Genomic DNA, 20,024 nt, shown 5'->3' with positions numbered 1-20,024 from the left:
TTCTTATACTCTATGATTATTTTCTTCTATGATTCTTTGATGATTTGATCCTATGAGTCTTTGATGATTTGATCCTATGACTCTTTGAATATTTGATTCTAGTATTCTAGGATTCTTTAAGTCTACGATTTTTTTAAGCTGTGACTCTTTGATTCTATGATTATTTGATTATATGACCCCATGTGTCTATGATTACTCGATTCTATTTTTGTACGATTCTTATATTCTGTGATTATTTGCTTCTACGAGTCTTTATTATGTGATCCTATGACTCTTTGAATATTTGATTCTATTATTCTAGGATTCTTTGACTCTTCGATCCTACGATTATTCGACTCTACGACCCCGCGACTCCACGACTCTCGGAGTCAACGCCCTCGCTCGATCCTGTGGTTCAGGGCCGGGCGGGCGGCGCGGGCGGGCGGCGGCGGGGCCGGCAGGCGGCGCTGTGGGCGGGAGCGGCGCGGGCGGGCCCCTCTCGGCGCGCGGGGAGGCCGCGGCGCCGGCGCGCGGCGGGCGCCGCCCCCTGCTCGCCCGGCGGCGGCGGCGGCGGCGGCGGCGGGAGCGGCGCGATGGCGGACAGCGCCAGCGAGAGCGACACGGACGGCGCCGGAGGCAGCGGCGCGGGGGGCGGCCCGGCGGGAGCGCCGGCGGCGGGCGGCCCCGCGGCGGGGCCCGGCTCGGGGGCGGCGGGGGGCGGCTCGGGGGGCAAAGCGGGCGGGATCGTCATCTCGCCGTTCCGGCTGGAGGAGCTGACGAACCGCCTGGCCTCGCTGCAGCAGGAGAACAAGGTGCTCAAGATCGAGCTGGAGACCTATAAGCTCAAGTGCAAGGCGCTGCAGGAGGAGAACCGCGACCTGCGCAAGGCCAGCGTCACCATCGTGAGTGCGGGCGGGGCGGGGAGGGGGGGGCAGTGCCGGGGCAGCGGAGCTCCGAGGAGGGGGGGGCGGTGTACGGGGCAGGGGAGCTCCGAGGAGGAGGCGGGGTGGGGGTCACTGCCCCGTGCAGGGCGAGCTCCGCGGAGGTGGAGGGTGAGGGGGGGGTCAGTGCCCTGTGCAGAGCGAGCTCCGCGGAAAGGGGGGGGGGGGGGGGGGGGCAGTGCGTGGGGGGGTAAGGGCACTGTCCTAGACAGGGGGGGCTCTGTGTGCGTGTTTAGTGCCCCGTGCAGGGGCTTGGGTGGGGATAGGGGCAGTGCCCCCACAGGTTGAGCTCTGGGGTGGGGGGGTGGGGTCAGTGCTCACACAGGTTGAGCCCCGTGGAGGGGGGGGGGCAGTGCCCCCACAGGTTGAGCCCCGTGGAGGTGGGGGGGCAGTGCCCCCACAGGTCGAGCTCTGTGGAGGTGGGGGGGGGGTAGTCCCCCCACAGGTTGAGCCCCGTGGAGGGAGGGGGGGGGCAGTGCCCCCACAAGTTGAGCCCCGTGGAGTTGGGGGGGGCAGTGCTCACACAGGTTGAGCCCCGTGGAGGGGGGGGGGGGCAGTGCTCACACAGGGCGAGCTCCGCAGGGCTGGGCGGGGGGGGCAGGATCAGTGCCCCGTGGGTCGAGCCCCGCCGGTGGGGGGGTGTCAGTGCCCCGTCTAGGGGAGCTCCGCGAAGGGGTTTAGGGGGCACAGCGCTGTGCAGGCCCCGCTGTCACCGCGGGGGGAGCGGGGACACCCTTCTTGGCCCCCCTCCCTTCCCCGCGGTTCCCCCGCAGCCGCGTGGCGCGTCCCCCGGGGGGGGGGGCGGGGGGAGGAGGGGGGTGTTTGGTGTTCCATGAAGTTTCTCAAAAGTCGAGATTTTCTGTGGGTAGCGGTAATCCGCGGGGATTACGGATTATCCGTCCGAGAACAGCGAGTTGCGGGGGAGCCCTGAGCCGCGAGGAAGTGTCCGGTTTGTTTGTGCTGTTTCGTTACCGAAGGGGCTGCTTGAAAACTCATTTTAAAATAAAACCCCTGAAAAGCAATGGGAGTAGCACCCCCCCGCCCTGTCCTGGGAAGAGCTCGGCTACTGGTTTATGAGCACCGAGAGGGTAAATTGGAATTTATGGTGGTTTTGTGTGATGCTCTTAGATATCGATCCTTAGTAAAGCACATAGGAAAAATACAATAAATATGACATTGTGTTCTTCCATATGAGTTGAGAGCTTAGGAGTTTTAGTGGGTTTTTTTTGCTAATTCAGCGGTTAGAGAGATCACTCAGGAATTGTAATGATTGTGGCCTGCTTGCAGGCGAAGTAGGTAACGTTTTTTTGAGAGGAATGGTTGGACTCGGTGATCCGGTGGGTCTCTTCCAACCTGGTTATTCTATGATTCTGTGTTAAAGGCCGATTAAAGGTAACCCCAGTGCTTGTATATGCTGTCCTGTGCACCCTTGCCAGAGATTAATCCCACTTGCGTGTGCTTTTTCTCTTCACATCTGATTTTTTCATGGGGGTTTCTTTATTACGAGCGTAACGGCTATTTTATTGCTAATCAGTTTTTTTTCATTGTCAATATATAGCAAAGAAATGGAGCTCGTCTAGGCAAAGCTCTCATCTGTTCCAGTAGTGAGCATTCAGTGTGTAGCAGGATGTGGGCCGGAAGAGTGCACGAAATACAATACAGAAGTAATTTATTCAAGGATGACAAATATAGTGCTAGTCAGGGAAATGTGTGCTTTGTTAATACTTCACGAGAAGGGAATGTGTCTTAATTAGGTAGCAGTGGAGTGCCTTCTAATGTTGAAAGGGGCTAAGACATCTTGTCAGTCAGACATTTTCTCTTTGCCTGTTAGAAAGGTGCAGCATCTTTCTAAGCCTCTGGTAGGTGTATTGTTTGTAAACAACTTGGAAAAAATGTATGTGTGAATTAAAGCTCTTTTAGCCCTGTGTCTGGGGCCTAATTACCTTGTATTTTCATCGGATTTTAATTTATGGAAAGGAAGTTTTTTTTCTTAAATCTGAAACTCGGTCTGCGTGTTTTTGGCATCTTGGATAAAGAGAGAAAAGGTGTTAGACTTTTATAGCAACCTGTAGGCTCTCTGGGAAACTGGCGCTTTTGTAAACACTCTTTGGTATGCTAAACTGTGTGCATGACAGAGTAAACCACTTCTTATTCAGCAAGTGGCAAAATAATGAATGCAGAACATAACTTTTTTTTTCAGGCCACCAAGACTTTCTGCTGTGGTTTGCGTAGCCCATAATGTAAACACATTTGCAGTCAAAATGCTTTGTTGTCTTGCTCTAGTACACAAGTGACTGGAGATGAACTTTTTGGAATGTTGAAATGTGTGCCATTTCCATGTAAATGTAATTAAATAGAAAGTTTCCTGATTTTTCTCCATTGTGACCCTAAACCTTTGTGAATTTGCTCCTTTGCCAGTCAGCTCAAGCTTCTTGCTGTGTTCCTGTGCTGGCAGGCAGGCATTGCGCACCGGTTTCCTGTTGTAGACGTTCTAATGTCACGAATCAGCTTTGATTTTTATCAAGTGATGAGGATGAGCTGTGAAGCGCAAATGAAGCTGTCAGGTAGCCAAAACAGCAGGTGAAATGACTAAACCTGTGTGTGGTAGGTGAGGGTGACTCCTCCAAGCATGCGGCTCTTCATCTGCGAGCCTTTTGCTGTCCCTTCGTTTGAACTCCTTTGTGCAAGTGCTGCAGAGAGTCTTAATTTTCCTTAGCTCCTGCACTGCCTTGAATAGTTTTGAATATTTTCCTTCCAGTTTTACCCAGTAGAAAGCAGTCTTCTTCCTCTTTCATCTTGTATCTGTGCTGGTGTAAGTGTTAATGTGACATCTCCCTTTTTTCTATGTGTGTTCATGGTATAATCGGTGTTGATGTGGATGTGTAGGATTTGGAATTCTAGTAGCCTGCTGCATAGGAACCTATTCTGTTTTGTAGTTAACCCTTGTGTCATAGAGTTGAAAATAGGTGCTAAGTATAGGAGACCTATGTTAAGCAGTTGCACTTGGAAAACTGAGGGAGAAAAGCTGTTGACTTGGCAGGCTTTTATGTTCACTGATTTCTTATGAACTCTTGTCTAAAACGTGTAAAAACAGATGCTACTTTAATACCGAAATCTGTAAAGCTGTCTTGAACCAAGTGTACCTCTGAAAAGGTATACAAACTGCACTCCTCCCAGTACCCTGAAATGCAAACAAAATTATGCCGTGGCTTGTGTGCAGGACTCTGAAATTAAGTAAATATGCATGAGAACTTTATCTCACCTTCTATTATTGGTAACAAACTGGGGTAGAGAGAGGTGGGGAAGGAGCTAGGTAAATTTGAAGTGTTATCTAGCAGTGCAAGTGTATTACATTACATTACAGGATGCAAAGTTTAAGATCGAGTATTAAGAAATAAGTGAGATCACTTGACCCATTTGCATGGAGTTTGTTTGTATGTATTTAGCAATTTTTAATTGTATGAACTCATGGTGTGTTTCTGCAAGATCTTTTAGGAAACAGCAAGGACGGTGTCTAGTTGAGAGAAGTCACACATCTGAAAATCTAAGATACTATGTGTTCGTAATGTTAGGGAGCTAGATTTGATTATACTGATAGGCCACCAAAAGTCAATTTCCTGTATGAGCTTAAATTTTTTGAGAAAAATGTCTTCCAAGGAAACATATTTAATAGACTAGGTCTGGGACAGAATGACTTCTGCAGTTAAATAAGAGTACATTCGATATGTCTGCTTTTCAAAACGTTGAGTTGTTGTGTGTTCAGGTGGGTGTAGATAAGTCTTGGTTGGGAGGTTTCTTTTGAAATTGGTAGAACTTTGATTTCTAACTTCTTTTTAATACTTTTCAGTGTTTTTAATGTAGCCAAATCATCCTATTTCAGTGAAAGCCGTGTAAACTTTAACAGATACTGAAACATTTTGGTTTTCTTTGTTATTATTTTGATCTGACAGGCCTTGTACAAATAGATTGCTCTTAATCACAAGAAGAGTTTTAGTCCCTGATTGCTACAGGTATGTACATGCTTGTTCTTGGGTTGTAGATTCATGCAGTAATTTAACTCGTGTAAATTGGCCTCCTATAGTCAGGCATCTTCTGTAGTGTTTGAAAAATAGTGTGATTGTTCTGCTGTTTATTTTTTTAACTGAGATGAAGATAATGTGTTTCAGAAGCCTTAATTTAAAGCTGTTCCTGCTCCAGAGTGCTTGATGTAGCAGTTCTAGTGCTTGGTAACATAGATTTTACGTGAACAGCTTCTCAGGGTTTTTTTCCCCACTATTTGCTTTGTAGGGAAGGGAGTTATTGTAGAAATCCCAATTTGCAGTGCTGTGTGAATCCTCAGCAGGATTCAGATGACAGTCATCCGAGATGCCAATGGCATCAGTAGCACTTGGATGCTGTCTTTTGTGTGCTTGCTGTGAATTATCACTGTGTGGTAGCGACTGCTACAGCGCTTGCTGGCAAGGGGCGCTGGGACATGGGACTGCTGTACAGTGGCAGTATTTTACTGCAAGACCTCTCCTACCCTTATGTCTGTAGCTAAACCTGTCCTTCTGCCCCTTCCCTCTCAGCTTGGCTTCTTTTATTCCCAGTGTGATAGCAGGGGGCAGCTGAGTCTCCTGGTTTCTCGGTGTCCCCTCTGTTTCTGCAGAGCAGTGTGAACAGCCTCCCACCAGTTGGGAGAAACAATGGAAGAAAAAAAGGCTTACTCAGCTCAGATTTCCTCACCCCTACTCACAAATTCTGAAGAAATTTACTTCCGATAACAGCAGTCTCCTGAAAACAAACAGGCTTTCTGGGAGTTGCAGATTGGAAAATTTCTGTGTGGTATCATAGCCTTGTTACAGTTTTCTCAACAAACAATCAGTTGTAGATGCTGGCGATAAATATCATTTTAGCATTTTGTTTTCAAGGAAGTATGGGGTGGGATTTGTGTGTGAATGCATGAGATACACTGATGTGGGTCTTTATGGAAAACATTAGCTCAAATAGATATTTTTGGGAAGGGAATGGGTGTGCTATTTTGTCAAAAATCGCCTGAAAAAATCATAGAATCATAGAATCACCAGGTTGGAAGAGACCCACCGGATCATCGAGTCCAACCATTCCCACCAGTCTCTAAACCATGCCCCTCAGCACCTCATGATTTTTAACAACTTTTTTTTCTTTTCTGGGGCCTGCACCAGAATTTCAAGGCAGAGCACCTGTTTCAGTACAGGTTGTCTGTTGATAGTAGAAGAAAGGGCAGGATAGGATGAATCAAATATGAGCCTTTTAAAAGTGCTCACTGAAGGGCAGGGGGATGAATGAAAAAAATCAATTAGTAGCTGTTAGAGGTAAAAAGCAAAGCAAGAAAGCAGAGAGATTAATATTTCAAAAGAGGCGAGCCTGTAATTTACTGGTGTGAAAGAGGCTGACTTGCTATTTTGTGATGTCTTCTAGAGGTGTAAGAAACCTGCTGGGGGCTTTTGTATCCAGCTATTGTGTCATTTGTAACTAGTTTGTAGCTAGACTAAAACTCAAAATAACTGATTTTAGAAATGCTTTGCTTACCTGCTTTTTTTGAATACAGATAGTATTGATGCTAAGATTAACAAATTAATGCTCAAGGAAACTCCATCCAAAATTTTTCAGGAAGAGCAGTCACATGGGGAATGAGTGTCTTTCATTTGAATTTTACATTTGCCTTAGTTTCTCAAGAAGTTTCTGTTGAGCTAATACAGAAGATCCATAAAGGAAAAAGGAAGCTTAGTAATATGCCTCAGTGTTAACTGTTTCGGCCTTTAGGCTAACATGGTAAAAGCAGTGCTACTTGCCACACCGCTGGCAGGCTAATTGTAGAAAAGTTTATTATTGTCAGCTTCCATTTGGTAGTTACGCTCAGCCACTAGCATATTGAGTTCCCAGGGAAAACGTGGTCGATGCAGCAGTGACAGTGCATCACCATTTGTCTGTGTTGTAGGCCTGCTTCAATGCTGTTTAAAAAACAAATGCCGCCCCCTAAAACCACAGGGGAAAGCTGGTAATGTTTCTGTGCTTTATAGAACTTGATTCGTAAAGTTAATAAGTGAGAATGCTTGAACACAAGTGCTTGTGGTGTCAGGGAGTTCGAGGCTTCAGAGCATTTCTAAATCATCTGCGTTAATTTGCCTCACATCTTAATGTTTTTCTGAGTTGTTGCTGCATCAGATCTCGTAACTTACCTTGTAATGTGTCTTTGGGAAGGGTATTCAGTTTATTTTGAAGACTCATAGAGGTGAAGAACTGTTGTGCTTGGAAAGGCTCTGGTGTCCTGCCTCTGGTCAGCTTCATTAAGGCTGAGCCATTGGTTCCTGCTGTGCCTTTTGGCTTGGTAAATGAGTCTTCTGGATGCTTTGTTTTCTCCTTATGAAGCCATAGGCTGTAACAGGCACCTTCGAGTTTACATTGACAAACTGAGCTAAGCTCTTGGGTAATCTAATGTGCTGGATCAAAAATGATGCAGGTATATGATGTGCTGATCTAGTCTAAACACACTTTCCTCCTTCAAATTTGCAAAAATGTTTCTGATAGCTTGGTTTGGAGCTGACAGGTGCTAATTTTCTTCTTTTCATGCAGTATCATCAGTTGTCTTCTGTGAGGTTACTGTTGTGTGTTCTGGCTAATTTGGCTGAAATGCAGTTCTATTCAGGCCCGCGTTGTATCACTGGTTGTCCAGCAGCACTTGATTTGGTGCTAGTAATTCTGGAGCCATAGTCCCAGGAAGGATATTTTCCTCTTCTCTGTAAACTCTGTTTTTCTTTATAAAAAAGTACCAACCCCTTAAGTTTCTTGCCCCACCATGTATCAGTTTCATCAATGCCATGTGGAGAAGTGAAGCTGTGCTCTCTCTGTAAGGCCTTGGGTAGCAGTCTGTGTCGCAGCTTCACCTGTGAAGCTGATATGGAGTTGTTGTTTTTTCCTTCTCTCCATGTCCATTCTCTGAGAGGTTGGTCTTTATTTCGAAAACACAGCTTTAGTAGAAGTCTTTTTACTTCCAATGAAATAAAACATGAAGGTGTGTGTTCTCTAGTATTACTTTTTACAGTCACGCTAATCTTGGTTTCCCAGAGTTTATTAGAAGTGGCTTGCAGCAAGAATTTTGATGCTATTACATGCTAGTGTGAAATTTCTAATGAAATTTCCCACTGATGAGTATTTTTGAGGTCAGTAAGCCACTTTGGAAATCCTGGTGTATACTTTGACTATTTTATAACTCATTTTAAAATAAAGTATGTCATGTATTACCAAATCAAAACCTCATATGGGTGCCATATGCACATCCTACACCTTCACTGTTATCTTTATTACAAATAGTCTTTGGCTGAAAGATGAATCTGTGCTTATCTGCCACAACCTGTTCTCTATAAACCATGCTGAATGACCTTTTTTATGTTTCTGTCCTTCGTATAGTTAATTAATTTATTTCCAGTGTTGCCATTGGGTTGATACCAAATTGTGATAACCATCTATATCTTGCTTGCCTTTAAATGTTATGCAGCAGCTCTACTTTTTTTAATCTGTTACTTTATTGGTGTTCCCATGTTTAATAATAGTGGAATGTCTTTAGCCAGTAGGAATACTGGTATATTGCTCTGAGTTACTTTGGGAATGGAGCTGAAATAAGAATTGAGATTTTTAGAGTACGTTTGGGAATTTTTCATAATGCAGATTTCTTGGTGTTTCTGTGGGTTTGCTCTTCTGCATAGTAATTTTGCTGTTCTCTTAAATGAACATCTCATCAAGGTTGTATCTTGAATTGTGCATCAGACCTGGTTTATAGTTAGCTTTTATTTTTTAATTTTATTTTTATTTCAAGAGTTAATGTTGGATTTGAACATTTACTGGGACTCATGGCCATTCTTTATTAGTTTATCTCCGATGGTTTAGAACATTTTGAAGGAGAGAGTTGTTCTATTTTTTCTGCATTGTACACCTAACAGGTTCACACTGACTTACAGAATAATATCATAGTAACGTGTGCTACTGCTGTATAGCTGCTAGAATTTTTTAATGATTTTTTTCACTGGTGCAGTACAGATCACTTACGCAAATGAGTATTCCCAATACCAAAAGTGTGGCATCATTCACAACTGCTGACTTAGATGCTAAAGATTTTTTTTAAATGTTGTAATGCTAATCTCAGTATTGGAAAGCTAGTACGGACAAGACTACAGAATAATTTTTAAATCCTGGAAAGTTCGCTACTTCACTTTAGTTGTGGTTTTGACTGTACAGGAGTTTGAATTTTATTGCTTATTTCAAAGGATGAAGGAAAGTGATTTGATTTTATTTTCTTTCCCAGAGTGAATGCAGGGTCTGTGGTTTTATTGCACTTGTTAATCCTGTTTACTTGGTCACCTTGCTTACTTCCTCCTACTGCTGATACTGACTACACTTAAGGTGGAAGTTGTTGTTTTCAAAGCCCTTAGTTCTAAGTGTTGGTATGCACAGAGTGTATCTTCATCTTATAGACTATTAGTGCTAAATCTCCGTGTGTGTGGCACACAGCTGTGTTGAACAAGCTGACACATCTGCTAGAGACTTCAATGAAACTGTTCATTTTTACGCTGCACCTCGTAAGGTCTACTTGGGTGGGATTTCAGGTGGGGGCTGGAAGACCAGAAAGTGCTTGGAGTGGTCGCTCCCTGGCGGCTGCAGATGAGGGTGGTCGTGGTCGAGCAGCAGGATCTGTGGGGGCGCTGAAGAAGGGCAGAGTGCTAGTTTCTTAGAAACAGATCTTGTAATGTGATTGGGATGAAGAAACAAGGCCGTGTTCCTCCATAGGAGTGAAAGTTGTCAGCAGTAGACATCTGATGTATTTCAGCATAGCTTGGTGAAAGCAAGTGAGAAAAAACAGTTGCTTTGCTGCTCTTTTTTTGGGCTGGGAGGTAGGAGGAAGTTGCTGGGTTTAGCAGCAGAGCAAGAGGTGAATCCTTGCAACCTTAAAGAAAAAAAGAAGAGCTGAAGGAAGAGAGCAATAGGGACAAAATGTACAAATTGAATTGTGAACAGTATTTGGGATCTAAACAGGATGAATGCAAAAGAGGCAAAGACATACTCTAGAAGAGAGGCATAAAATGCAGTACAAAGCAATTTCCCATGGATCTGTAACAGAAAACATTCGTGTGATGCCTTTCTTCCTGTGCAGCAGCCTGGGGATGTCTAGAGTGCAACATCTCAGGTAACACTTCTTTAGTCAAGTCCTTCTGTCTAACTCAAGAGCTGTCTTAGTTTTCATTAGGTGGGCAGTTATTGTGCCATTTCAATGTATGGGATGAGAATAAAAGTAAAAGTGAAGGCAAGACGTTTGAGGAGAACTGTTCCACAGTAAAAAGGCAAGTGTCTAAGTAGGAAACTCCAAAGCACAAATTACAGATGTCCATCCAGATTTCACATCTCTTTGTGCTTGCAAAGACTCCTTAGTGAAAGCTAAAGCAATGTTTACAGAAACGTTGAAGTAGTTTTTAATCCTGACACTTGAGTTTGTAAATTTTTTCAACTTCTCAGTTAAAATAAAGACATTTTAGGCTAGTTGTTGCCCATGGGAACATTTCATTAAGCTCCTCGGAGTCCTCTATGCCTTCGTGACTTCCATTGCAGCAGTTTTGTTCCTGGGAAAGGGAGTATTTCCTCAGCTCATTGACTCATACTCTTAATTGATGAACAAATTCGTAGGATAAGGCCTTTTCTTCCCCTTTCAACTCTGACTTGGACTTTGAAATTTTTTCTTCTGTGCATTAAAATTACACTCACTCTGGTTTTCAGTATGGGTTGATGAGGTAGATGAGTATCTCTTTAGCTCCTCTGTAGATCAAAACAGCCTAGCAGTGTTTTAATTCTTTAAACTGCCTAAAAATGTGATGTTTCTGCTTATTACTGTAAGGCTAAGGTTTTTTTAGTTCCTTTATTGTTGTTGGTGGCAATCATATTTAAAACTCCTACCACGTATATAAATTCCCACAGTGATACGCTTCATTCCAGAACAGAAGTATAAATGCTTCTTAACAATCTTCGTAACAAAACCCAACAGTGTTTAATGGGCTGTAGCATGAAGTTATGCTTCGTTCTGTGTCTTACAGTTTAATTTCTGCTTTCAACAGAGGATGTTGGAAGGGGATTTTTTTGGTAGTGGTGGGATTTCCACTCTGTTTCCCTTCACTTTCAAATAAAGAGCTACTTATGTATTTTGCAAAATGTAGGGGTTTTCAATCACCATTTTTCTAAGAGCTTTAAACACTAACTGTTTTTCACGTCTGTTATAATGAAGAGTAGAAATTTTGTCCTGGCTGGTGTTGCCAGGCATTGATTCACTAGACAAAATCCTTGTCCTCACAGACCCTGAAATCCTGGTTGGGTAAAGAGGAGGGACACCTTCAGAATCCTTTTCCAAGGATAAATTTAATCTGAGATGTAAATCTGCAAAAAGACTCATTTTTCTCTGAAAATTGAAATATGTAACTGGAAGTTCTTGCTCTGTGGGTGGAAAGGGGGTTAGGAATCTCCTAAAATTTTCTCTGTTAGATCTGCTTCTCCAGTTCTGTATGGGGTGAATGTTCAAGTATGCTTGTATTCCCCCCACATCCTACAAACCTCAGAGACAGAGGGTACAGAGCCAAGGAGTTGTTTTTTTCACATTCCACTTCATTGTTTATACACTAAATTGATAAACTTGTTCCTTGATAGCCCGAAAGAGATTGCTCCTCAGATTGCCTTGGTATGTACTGCAAGATGTCCAAACTGTAGAGAAGGGAAAAAATTAAATAATACTCCACTCACTGACTCCTAGGAAGAATAAGTAGAAACATTTGTATGCTGTGGTAGAGTTAGAGCTGATATGTCTTTGTGGAAAGGACAGCGTGGTGTTTACTTCGTGAATGTGTTGGTTTGGAACGAGATACTATTATAAACTATTAATACGGTGAATCAAGAAATTAAATGTTGAGCATTCATGCTATAGTTTGAAAACCCCAGAACTGGATTTGGTAAGATAGTTCCCCCTAGTTTTAATGAATCTAGAGGAAGGCAGGCTGATGTATTATTATTATATCACAGGTTTTACACACCTGTAAGAAGGATCTACAAGTGCTGAAGGTCACTTGGATCTTGACGAGAAGGATGAGGAGTGCACGTGCCGTTCAAGTTCAAAACCCAGTCTGGAAGTGAGGAAAGTTGCAGTCTTCTGCTGGGGAGCAGGGAGGGTTGCTGGTACCTGTGGATGCCACGCAGAGGTGGTCTGACACCTTCTGCCTGGACAGGCTGGGTATAACAGAATTGTACTTTGCCTCTTATATGTGCTGATGAATTAAAACAAGTGTTTCATATTTGCATAATGGTAAGGATTTACCTTATGAGCTACATAAAGTGAAGTAGGATTTTAATGAGGATTTTTTTTGGGGGGGCAGGGGTTGTCTTATTAAATCTCTGTTCCCTTTTGTTTGTGCTCTTTTGCCTTTGAATAAAGAAACGATTGTGACAGTAAAACTACTTTTAACAGTAGTTTGCTGTGGTTGCATTTTAGCAGAAGTTTGTTGTTTTAAAACACAGCTCAGTGCTTGTAAGCACCAACATATACACGTCTGTGAAATGAAGCTGAGTAGTAAATTAGTCTCCTAATAGTCTATATTCCTCTGCTGAATATTTTGCCTTTTATGTTCTGAAACTCAGGAGTGTGCAATATTGAGTTTACTGGTCAGTCCAGCAAAATGTATTTTGTCGTTAACGTGTGAGTACATTGAGGATAAATGGTGATTTATCAGTGGATGGGAAACAGGAAAAAAATGTATTTAAAGCATATTAGCTTAAGAAGTATTTGTGTTAGATGTCTGATGTTACAAGAGTAATTCAGACTGATTTGCTGCTGTACTGCATTTCTCGTAGATTCTAGTACTGAGTGGTGGTGTTGCTGAGATTTAAACTGTTGTGGATTATTAGTTCTAAGTAGCATGACAGAACCAGATTACATTAAACTTCAGTATTTTAGATGCAGGTTAAACAGAACCACAGCATTTTCGAAGGATAATAATTCTAATTATCATGCAGGGTATGGAAAATAAATTTAAAACAAAACAGTATATGCTGCAACAGTAACTGTAAGCAGTTTGATATGGGTTTTTTCTGTCTTTCATGTCCACAATCCTCCACATTCAAAAATTCAGGCAAACTAAATACAAAAGAACAGGTCTGCTTCCGTGTATATGTGTGTCCTTGTTACATTTTTCAGCAGCTTTTGTGTTGCAGCTGAACAAAAGCCAAACCTGTTCCACGTGCTTCTGTGTTCTATTTGTTTTACACTTATTGATTAACTAGCAATCTAAAAGTACAAAAAAATCTCTAATAAAACTATGGTGTCACTGGCAGTCAAAGAGTAAAGCAAAAGCTTCTTGTCATCAATGAAATATTAATACAGAGAGATGTTTAAAAATTTCGTTCAGTGTTTGATCTGACAATATAATCTTATTTTCTGTTCTGGCTGTCTCTGTTGAAGTAAAGCTTCAGTTAGTCAGGTACAAACTCACGAATCTGGGGAGGGAAGACCCTAGCAAAGCACACACCTTGTGCTGGAGCAGTGTTGCCTGACCTTTGTGCTGAGAATGGGCCCTTGTCTCTGCTGGGCTGAGAAGAGAGCTGAGGAATATGGCCCTGTTCTTACTGCCTTCTGCACTGTGTTTGCACATGCAGTTCTAGTCCTTCTGATGTGTGTTTTTAAGAAATATTTTGCTTGTATGCAGTTAACTCGGAGTCATAGAGGAGCCGGGCTTGTTGCTTGCATTTGCTGCGCTCATTTTACATGTGTTGGAAATGCGCTGCTACTGAAAACACAAGTGCAGGAATTGTAGACTTCGTGTGCCTGTATAGTGATGAGATGGAGAAACTGCTCCGTGAAATAGAGCCATTTGGAAAGGTCTGTGGGCTAGATTTAATTTTCCTGCTAGGTCATTCCTGCCTTGGCCTGTAACTTCTGTTGGCTCAGGTTACAGCTCTGGTGCATTGGAAGCAGAGACTCCAGCCCTGATAACCGTCTGGGAGCTTTTCTACATGATGATGTTTAAGTGACTGAAAAATAAGTGCTGTGAAGCGTGTGTCTAATGAATAGTCAAATTGTTAAGGTTGTAACGCTGAGTGCTCAAAATAGGAAATGCTTAAATATAAGTTTGCCCGTACAACCTTGCTACCTTTCCTTTGTGGTGCTTTATTGCCATATACTCTGTAATTACATTAGGAGTCACATAACAGTGCGTTGTCATGGTTGAACTGCTAAGTAAAAATTATTTGAGGGTTGATGCATTTTCTTTAGACCTCATCTTGATATTTTATCTGTCACAATGTTTTTTTTTCGTGTGCTACAGTTTTCTGAACTGTTTGATACTAGTATTTTGATAATAAAACCCTTGAAGAGAGACACTTGTTTTTATCTGTTTATCTATTTGGAAGAAAGGCATTTTAATTATATTTAATTACTTTAAATTCAGGAATGGACTGTATTAATTGTAAATTTCGAGGGTATTGGACCTTTTTTGTAGCCAACCAGATATATTGATTTTAAAAATACTATGTTTGTAAAATGAGCCTGTTTCCATAACCTGCTTATTTCATTTTCACCACTTGTGTGTTTTAGTTGTGCAAGACTTCTGCAGGTCAGCATCAAAATGCAGAGAGAGCAGCTGTTTTGAGTGTTTAGAAGTCTGAAGTGGAATGGAATTGCATACTGTCAAACAATTTACTTCATTCCTGATGCTAAAAGTTTATTTAGCATTACAAATACTACTGAACTTTTGTGTTTAGGAAGCTGGTCAATTCTCTTTTGAAGTACTATTCCTCCTGTGACTTTCCCAGCCACAATACGTATGCACCCACATCTTAAAGGTAACAGTATTTCAGAGAAGGTCTTGTAAGGCTGCATGAGTGATATTGTGCTGAAAACATCTGTTCATGGTTAAAACTGACTTGGGAGAAAAATGTGTCGTGTCATTTGACTCAGCTTATTTCTCTAGGCCATCTGTGTCCATTGCAGATTCATGTGGCAATATGCTGGCTTGTTTGGTAGGCATCGAGTGAAAAGCTTGCTGTGACTGGAGTTAGCAGTGTTGTGATGGAAGCATTTCGACATGTCCAGGCAAAACCTAATTGACCTCCTTTTAAAAAGGAGGGGAATAGAGGGGTTGAAGGGGAAAGATGTTTTCTAACTAGAAATGGAGATTAAAAGGACCTGTATTTTAACACTTCAAATAATTGCTTATCATATAGATATTCATTTATTATTGTAATGAACAGTTATCTTTTTCTTCCTCATCCAGCAGAACTCAAAATGTTATAGGAATTGTGTTGTGAGGCAGATCTGCTTGTGGCTTTAATGTTACTTGATAGGTAAGAGTGGCTGGGTTACCAGGCTGTCATGGTTTTAGCCTGGTCCTGGCTACATTTTGGCAGCTAAACCCGTGAAGTTGGGCTCTCGACTCCCTTCCCCAGGGAAAGGGGAAAGGAAAATGAGAGGAAAGAGACTTGTGGGCTGGAAATTAAAACTACAGCTTTAATGAAACAATAATAATAATGAAAATAATTACAAAGTAATAAAATATATCAGATTACGCCCCCACCCCTCGATGACTGTACCTCACCACAAACATTGCAGAGCAGACGTTGGGGAATGGGTCCACAGCTGAGCTCAGAAACTGGATTCAGGAATGCGTGGAAGGGGAATCAGGAGCAACCAGGTGGATGAGGTCCTCATTGGATGTTGGCCATTGCAGAAGAGAGTTGAGAACCTTGTGATCTCTCTATTTTATACTGAGTATGATGTATATGGGATGTAATACTCTGCTGGTCAGTTTAGGGTCACCTGCTCTATCGTCTTTCCTTGCAAGTGCGGCCCCCTTTTCCACCAGCTTGAGAATGACCTTGGTTGCTGTAGGAATAAATATAAGCATTAGCCTTTTTGCATACCAGTGCCCCATGTTATCACTTTGGGAGAACAGTGTCTCAAAAATATGTAGTATTTTTTCAGGGAATTAAGTGAGTAATTTACAGCAAATGAGTTAGTCACAAAATTGACTCTGATTTAGCTCAAACCGCAACACAAGACCGAAGTGCAATACTCAATATTTATTTTTTCCTCAGTTAGTGTGTTTTGGTAAGCCTGTAAGGTGTTTATTTTTTCAAATAAACACCCTCACACACCTTTCCTTCTCATATACCAGGTTTGTGTTTGTTTTTTTTTTTAACAAAAAAAAGCCTGGCAACTTGAGGTTCTGAAGAAAACATACCAAAGTACTGCTTGTTTGTTTGTTTTCAAAAGTATGGGGCTTCTAGGAGATACTGTATACCCAAAGATAAAAGTGCATGGTTCTGCTATTTGTGTAGGTCTGTTACTCCTGTCTTAGAGAAGGGAAAAGGGGAAAAAAGATGGGGGGAAAGAAAAGTACTTTTAATGTCAGAACCAAGAAGTTAACCCTGGGTGTTGCCATAGATTTAGCAGGAAATCACACTACAAATTGAACCCAGGACATGAATTCCAGGTCCCCACTTTAACCGCAAGATCGTTCACTCTCTTTTCTCTGTAGAAGGGCCAGTTGGTTGAAAAAAGTACCTTTTCTTGGGTGGAAAGCTGCACCCGGGTCACACAGAGGGTGTGCTGCTGAGCAGTGTCAAGGGTTGGCAGTAGCATGAGCCTTTAATCTGTGAGTTGCTGTTAACTTTGCTCTTGAGAACGTTTTTTTCCTAGCAAGTTTTTTGTCATGGTTCATGTTTCTCCTTGTCTAAAGGCACATTGCATGCAGTGTGGCTGTTTCAGGTGCCACTGGAAGGTTTGTAGGAAAAAATAGCTCCAGTCTGGGAGAACTCCAGTGTAAAGCGTTCCCCCCGTAAGGGAACATTATCAGCGCACTGGACTGTTTATTGCGTTTGTAGGCCAGTAGTTTTCCTGTTTAAAACTGGTGCCAGAAGGTACAGCCAGAGCAGTAACTTGTTTGTACTGCTAGTGTGTGCTTCACACAACTTACATTTTATTTTATGCAAGAACTGCATATTCTAAAATCACACCATGGTAACTTTCTGCACTTCACGCCCTTTTTACCTCATGATGTTTTTTAGTAGGACTTTTGGAAAGGCTGCTTTCTGAAGTGACAGCTTTAGTTCAGTGTAACATGGGCAGCAACTGACATCATCTCTTCCTGTAGCTGCTCCAAGCTTTCAGTCTATATTCAGGAGCAAATATTGAGTTTCTTGTCTACTGCAACCAGATTAAACTGCTCTTCAGCTCCATCTGCAGGCTGATATTGTGCTTAGGGTCCTGTCACCAAACTGCACTGTAAAAACATGGATGAATGGTAAAGAGGTCATGGAAACAAGTTGATGTTCTGTCAGCGTGCAAGCCAGGCATGCTTGGCATCTGGCTTTCAGGTGGTAAAGTGTAGGTAACTGGAGCAGTTTGTGAAACAATTGTAACTGAAATGGTGTCTGAAGTAAGAGCTGAAACTAAAATGCGAGAACTTGTGCATTTCAGACCACTGATAATGTTGTGCTGATACTGACTAAGGACTAGGTATAATTGTGAGTGTTGAATCTGCTTAGTTACCGTGCAGTATCAGGAAGGCTCATGAAGCTTCTAAAAGAACCAACCAGGGGGACGAGGCAGCGTAGAGTGCTGTGATTATTATTATTTTTCCTTTTGTTTGACTGTGTTCAAGCTGGTGCCTCATCAAAAACACTGAATTTTGCTGCTTCATAAAATAGAGCCACTAGAGCAATGATTTGGAGTATGGTCCAGTGATACAGAAAGAGAGCATCCCACCATAAGCAGAAGCTGCTGCATGTACTGTGAAGCAAGAGGGCAGAGGGAAATCCAGCAATGTGAACTTGATCTGCTGAAGGTTTATTTACAGGAAGAGTGACTGAGAGCAGAAAAGTATTTTAACGCTGAAGTTTTCACAGTTCATGCTAGTGCATGCAGCATGTAGAAAAATAACTTCTAACGAGATTCACTTCTGAATATGGTACTCAGTTACTATATAAAGTGTAAGAGAAATATGTTTAATTCTTTTGAACTTAGCTCATTGGATTGTAAGCTCAGGACATGTTTTTACAACACTTCATGCATCAGCTCTACCTAGTGATCAGGATTTCACATGCTACTGAAATAGAAATCACAGGGGATTTTTTTCTAGAAAATATTAAAGGTTTTCTGTCCTTTATGTATATGAGGTGCTTTTACTCCCCTCTTCATTCCTGATTTCTTGCAAAGTAACATGATAGTCTGCCATTTATGGTCTTGGCCACGGTAGTTACAGATTTTCCTGAGTGGTTGCATCTATGAAATGCTCAAAGTTAGCTATACATAGAGTTTTGATACACAGGAGAGAAGTAGACTGTGGTTACGCACCAAGTATGTGATGGAAGTAGATTGCTTGGTTTAGGTTTCCAGAGATTTACTGATCAGGTCTTATCATGTTATATCACTCAATACCTTAGCAATTTATTTTGTAATATGCTACACAGAACAGAGGGAATTGCAGCTGGTGTTTTTGGATGTTGACTGTGATATGGATAACAGAAAAAAACAAGAACTCTTTCCCTCATAAAATACCTACTGTCTCTTTATTTCCACGCTCTTTCTCTTTTTTTTGCTGATTGTATCAGAACCTCTTTTCAAATGTAGGTGCATAATAAAAAGGCAGATTATCCATATGTAAGCACGAAATACATGCATCCAGAATAATATTGCAATGAGAGAATCTATGCAGGAGAGAATATTAAAAACTGATTTTTTGATGACTGTTTTACAACATCAGTTTCGTTATGGGCTGAACGAATAATGGATTTTAAGCAATATTAAGATAACTGAATGATTTTAAGATAATTGAACTATCTTCAAGTATTGAGTAACAAGATGAAGGGAAAGCTTCACAATGAAATTATGTGGATTTAGAAGAAATATGGTAATGCACCATATGCTTATTTGCCCAGCCTTAATAATCTGTGATGTTTTTTGACTAAAAAGTTTGTTTTGAAATTTCCAGCCCTTGGGTAATTGAAGTAGGTATTCATTGTATTAAATATGATGTGTGGACATCTGGAACTTACACTTCATACTTAGATTTGTAGGGTTCCTTTTGTTTGTTTGGTTGAGAAATGCATTCTTTGTATAGTGGAGGCAGATGTAATCATACTCAACTTTTCCTTTGAGCCAGTGGAACGCAAGCTGGTGTCCTGCGCGGTGTGGGCGGAGTAGTTTAAACAAGTATAAATTGTGGCTGTTCATTCTTAGTTTTCACATGCCAGCGCTCTGTCGGTGTGATACACCAGTTTAGGAAGTTTCTTCTTTAGGAAGAAAGAGAAATGGGACGGGGGAGGGAAAATATTAGTATTTTAATGTCGTCTTGTGCCTGTACTGGCCTTGCTGCCTGGCCACATGTTCGTGTTCGCCTAAGCATCCATCGTTAATTAAACATTGGGATGTGTCTATTAAGTGTTGTGCAGGCTCCGTGCTGTAGTACTGTGATTTTTTTAGATCTTTTGATTCGTGCAAAACTTGAGCAGAACAGATCTATGCAAGTTAGAGGTGAATAGAAATCAAAGTAGAAAACCTCCAATTCTTAGTTTTTTAGAACCACAAGCTTTTTAATATAATTTTAGGTAAGCTTTGTCTGTGTTGCTGTCTTTTATTGTTTGAACCATTGAAAAGCAGACATCAGTAGAAATCCTGTGTAGTGAAGGCAACAGAGGAGTGGATTTTGGAACAGCATGCGTGAATTTTAACAATTTGAGGACAATGAACTCTTGCAATTTGACTTGTTTACTCTGATCCAGAATGTCTCTAAAGACGTAAGATTCTTTGTAGTTCTAAGTAAAGCCACATTTAGAACATGATAGATGGTGATAGAATATTAGAGAGGACGTGCTGTGCAGGACCTAAGCTAACACACTGTGCCAGCTGTGCCAGACCTTTGTTTTTATTTTCTTTTCCCCTTTTGTTGGGTTAGTGCCAGTTACGCTGGTGAACAGGAGGTGGCAGATAGGTAGTAGGAAAGGGCCAGGAAAAGAAAGCAATGGAGATCGAAGAAGGCACAAGAAGGCAGAGGTAAAGATTTGAAG

The 20,024-nt window shown here is 41.9% G+C and overlaps 1 protein-coding gene across 2 annotated transcripts in view; it reads left to right on the top strand.

Moving 5' to 3' along the window:
• Positions 1–547: 547 nt before the first annotated feature.
• Positions 548–20,024, top strand: part of CCDC6 (coiled-coil domain containing 6) — a 51,576-nt gene continuing 32,099 nt past the window's right edge. For both annotated transcript variants that reach the window (XR_011337999.1, XM_069864180.1), the window contains exon 1: positions 548–881. Coding sequence is in view for 1 of the 2 variants with exons in the window: in XM_069864180.1 (XP_069720281.1) it covers positions 573–881 (309 nt within the window). In the remaining variant the exon portion in view is untranslated. The remainder of the gene's footprint in view (positions 882–20,024) is intronic.

Source organism: Phaenicophaeus curvirostris, chromosome 9, assembly GCF_032191515.1.
Source record: "Phaenicophaeus curvirostris isolate KB17595 chromosome 9, BPBGC_Pcur_1.0, whole genome shotgun sequence".
Taxonomy (NCBI): Eukaryota; Metazoa; Chordata; class Aves; order Cuculiformes; family Cuculidae; genus Phaenicophaeus; species Phaenicophaeus curvirostris.
Note: the sequence above shows the minus strand (reverse complement) of the source record. Positions and strands in the feature narration are given on the sequence as shown.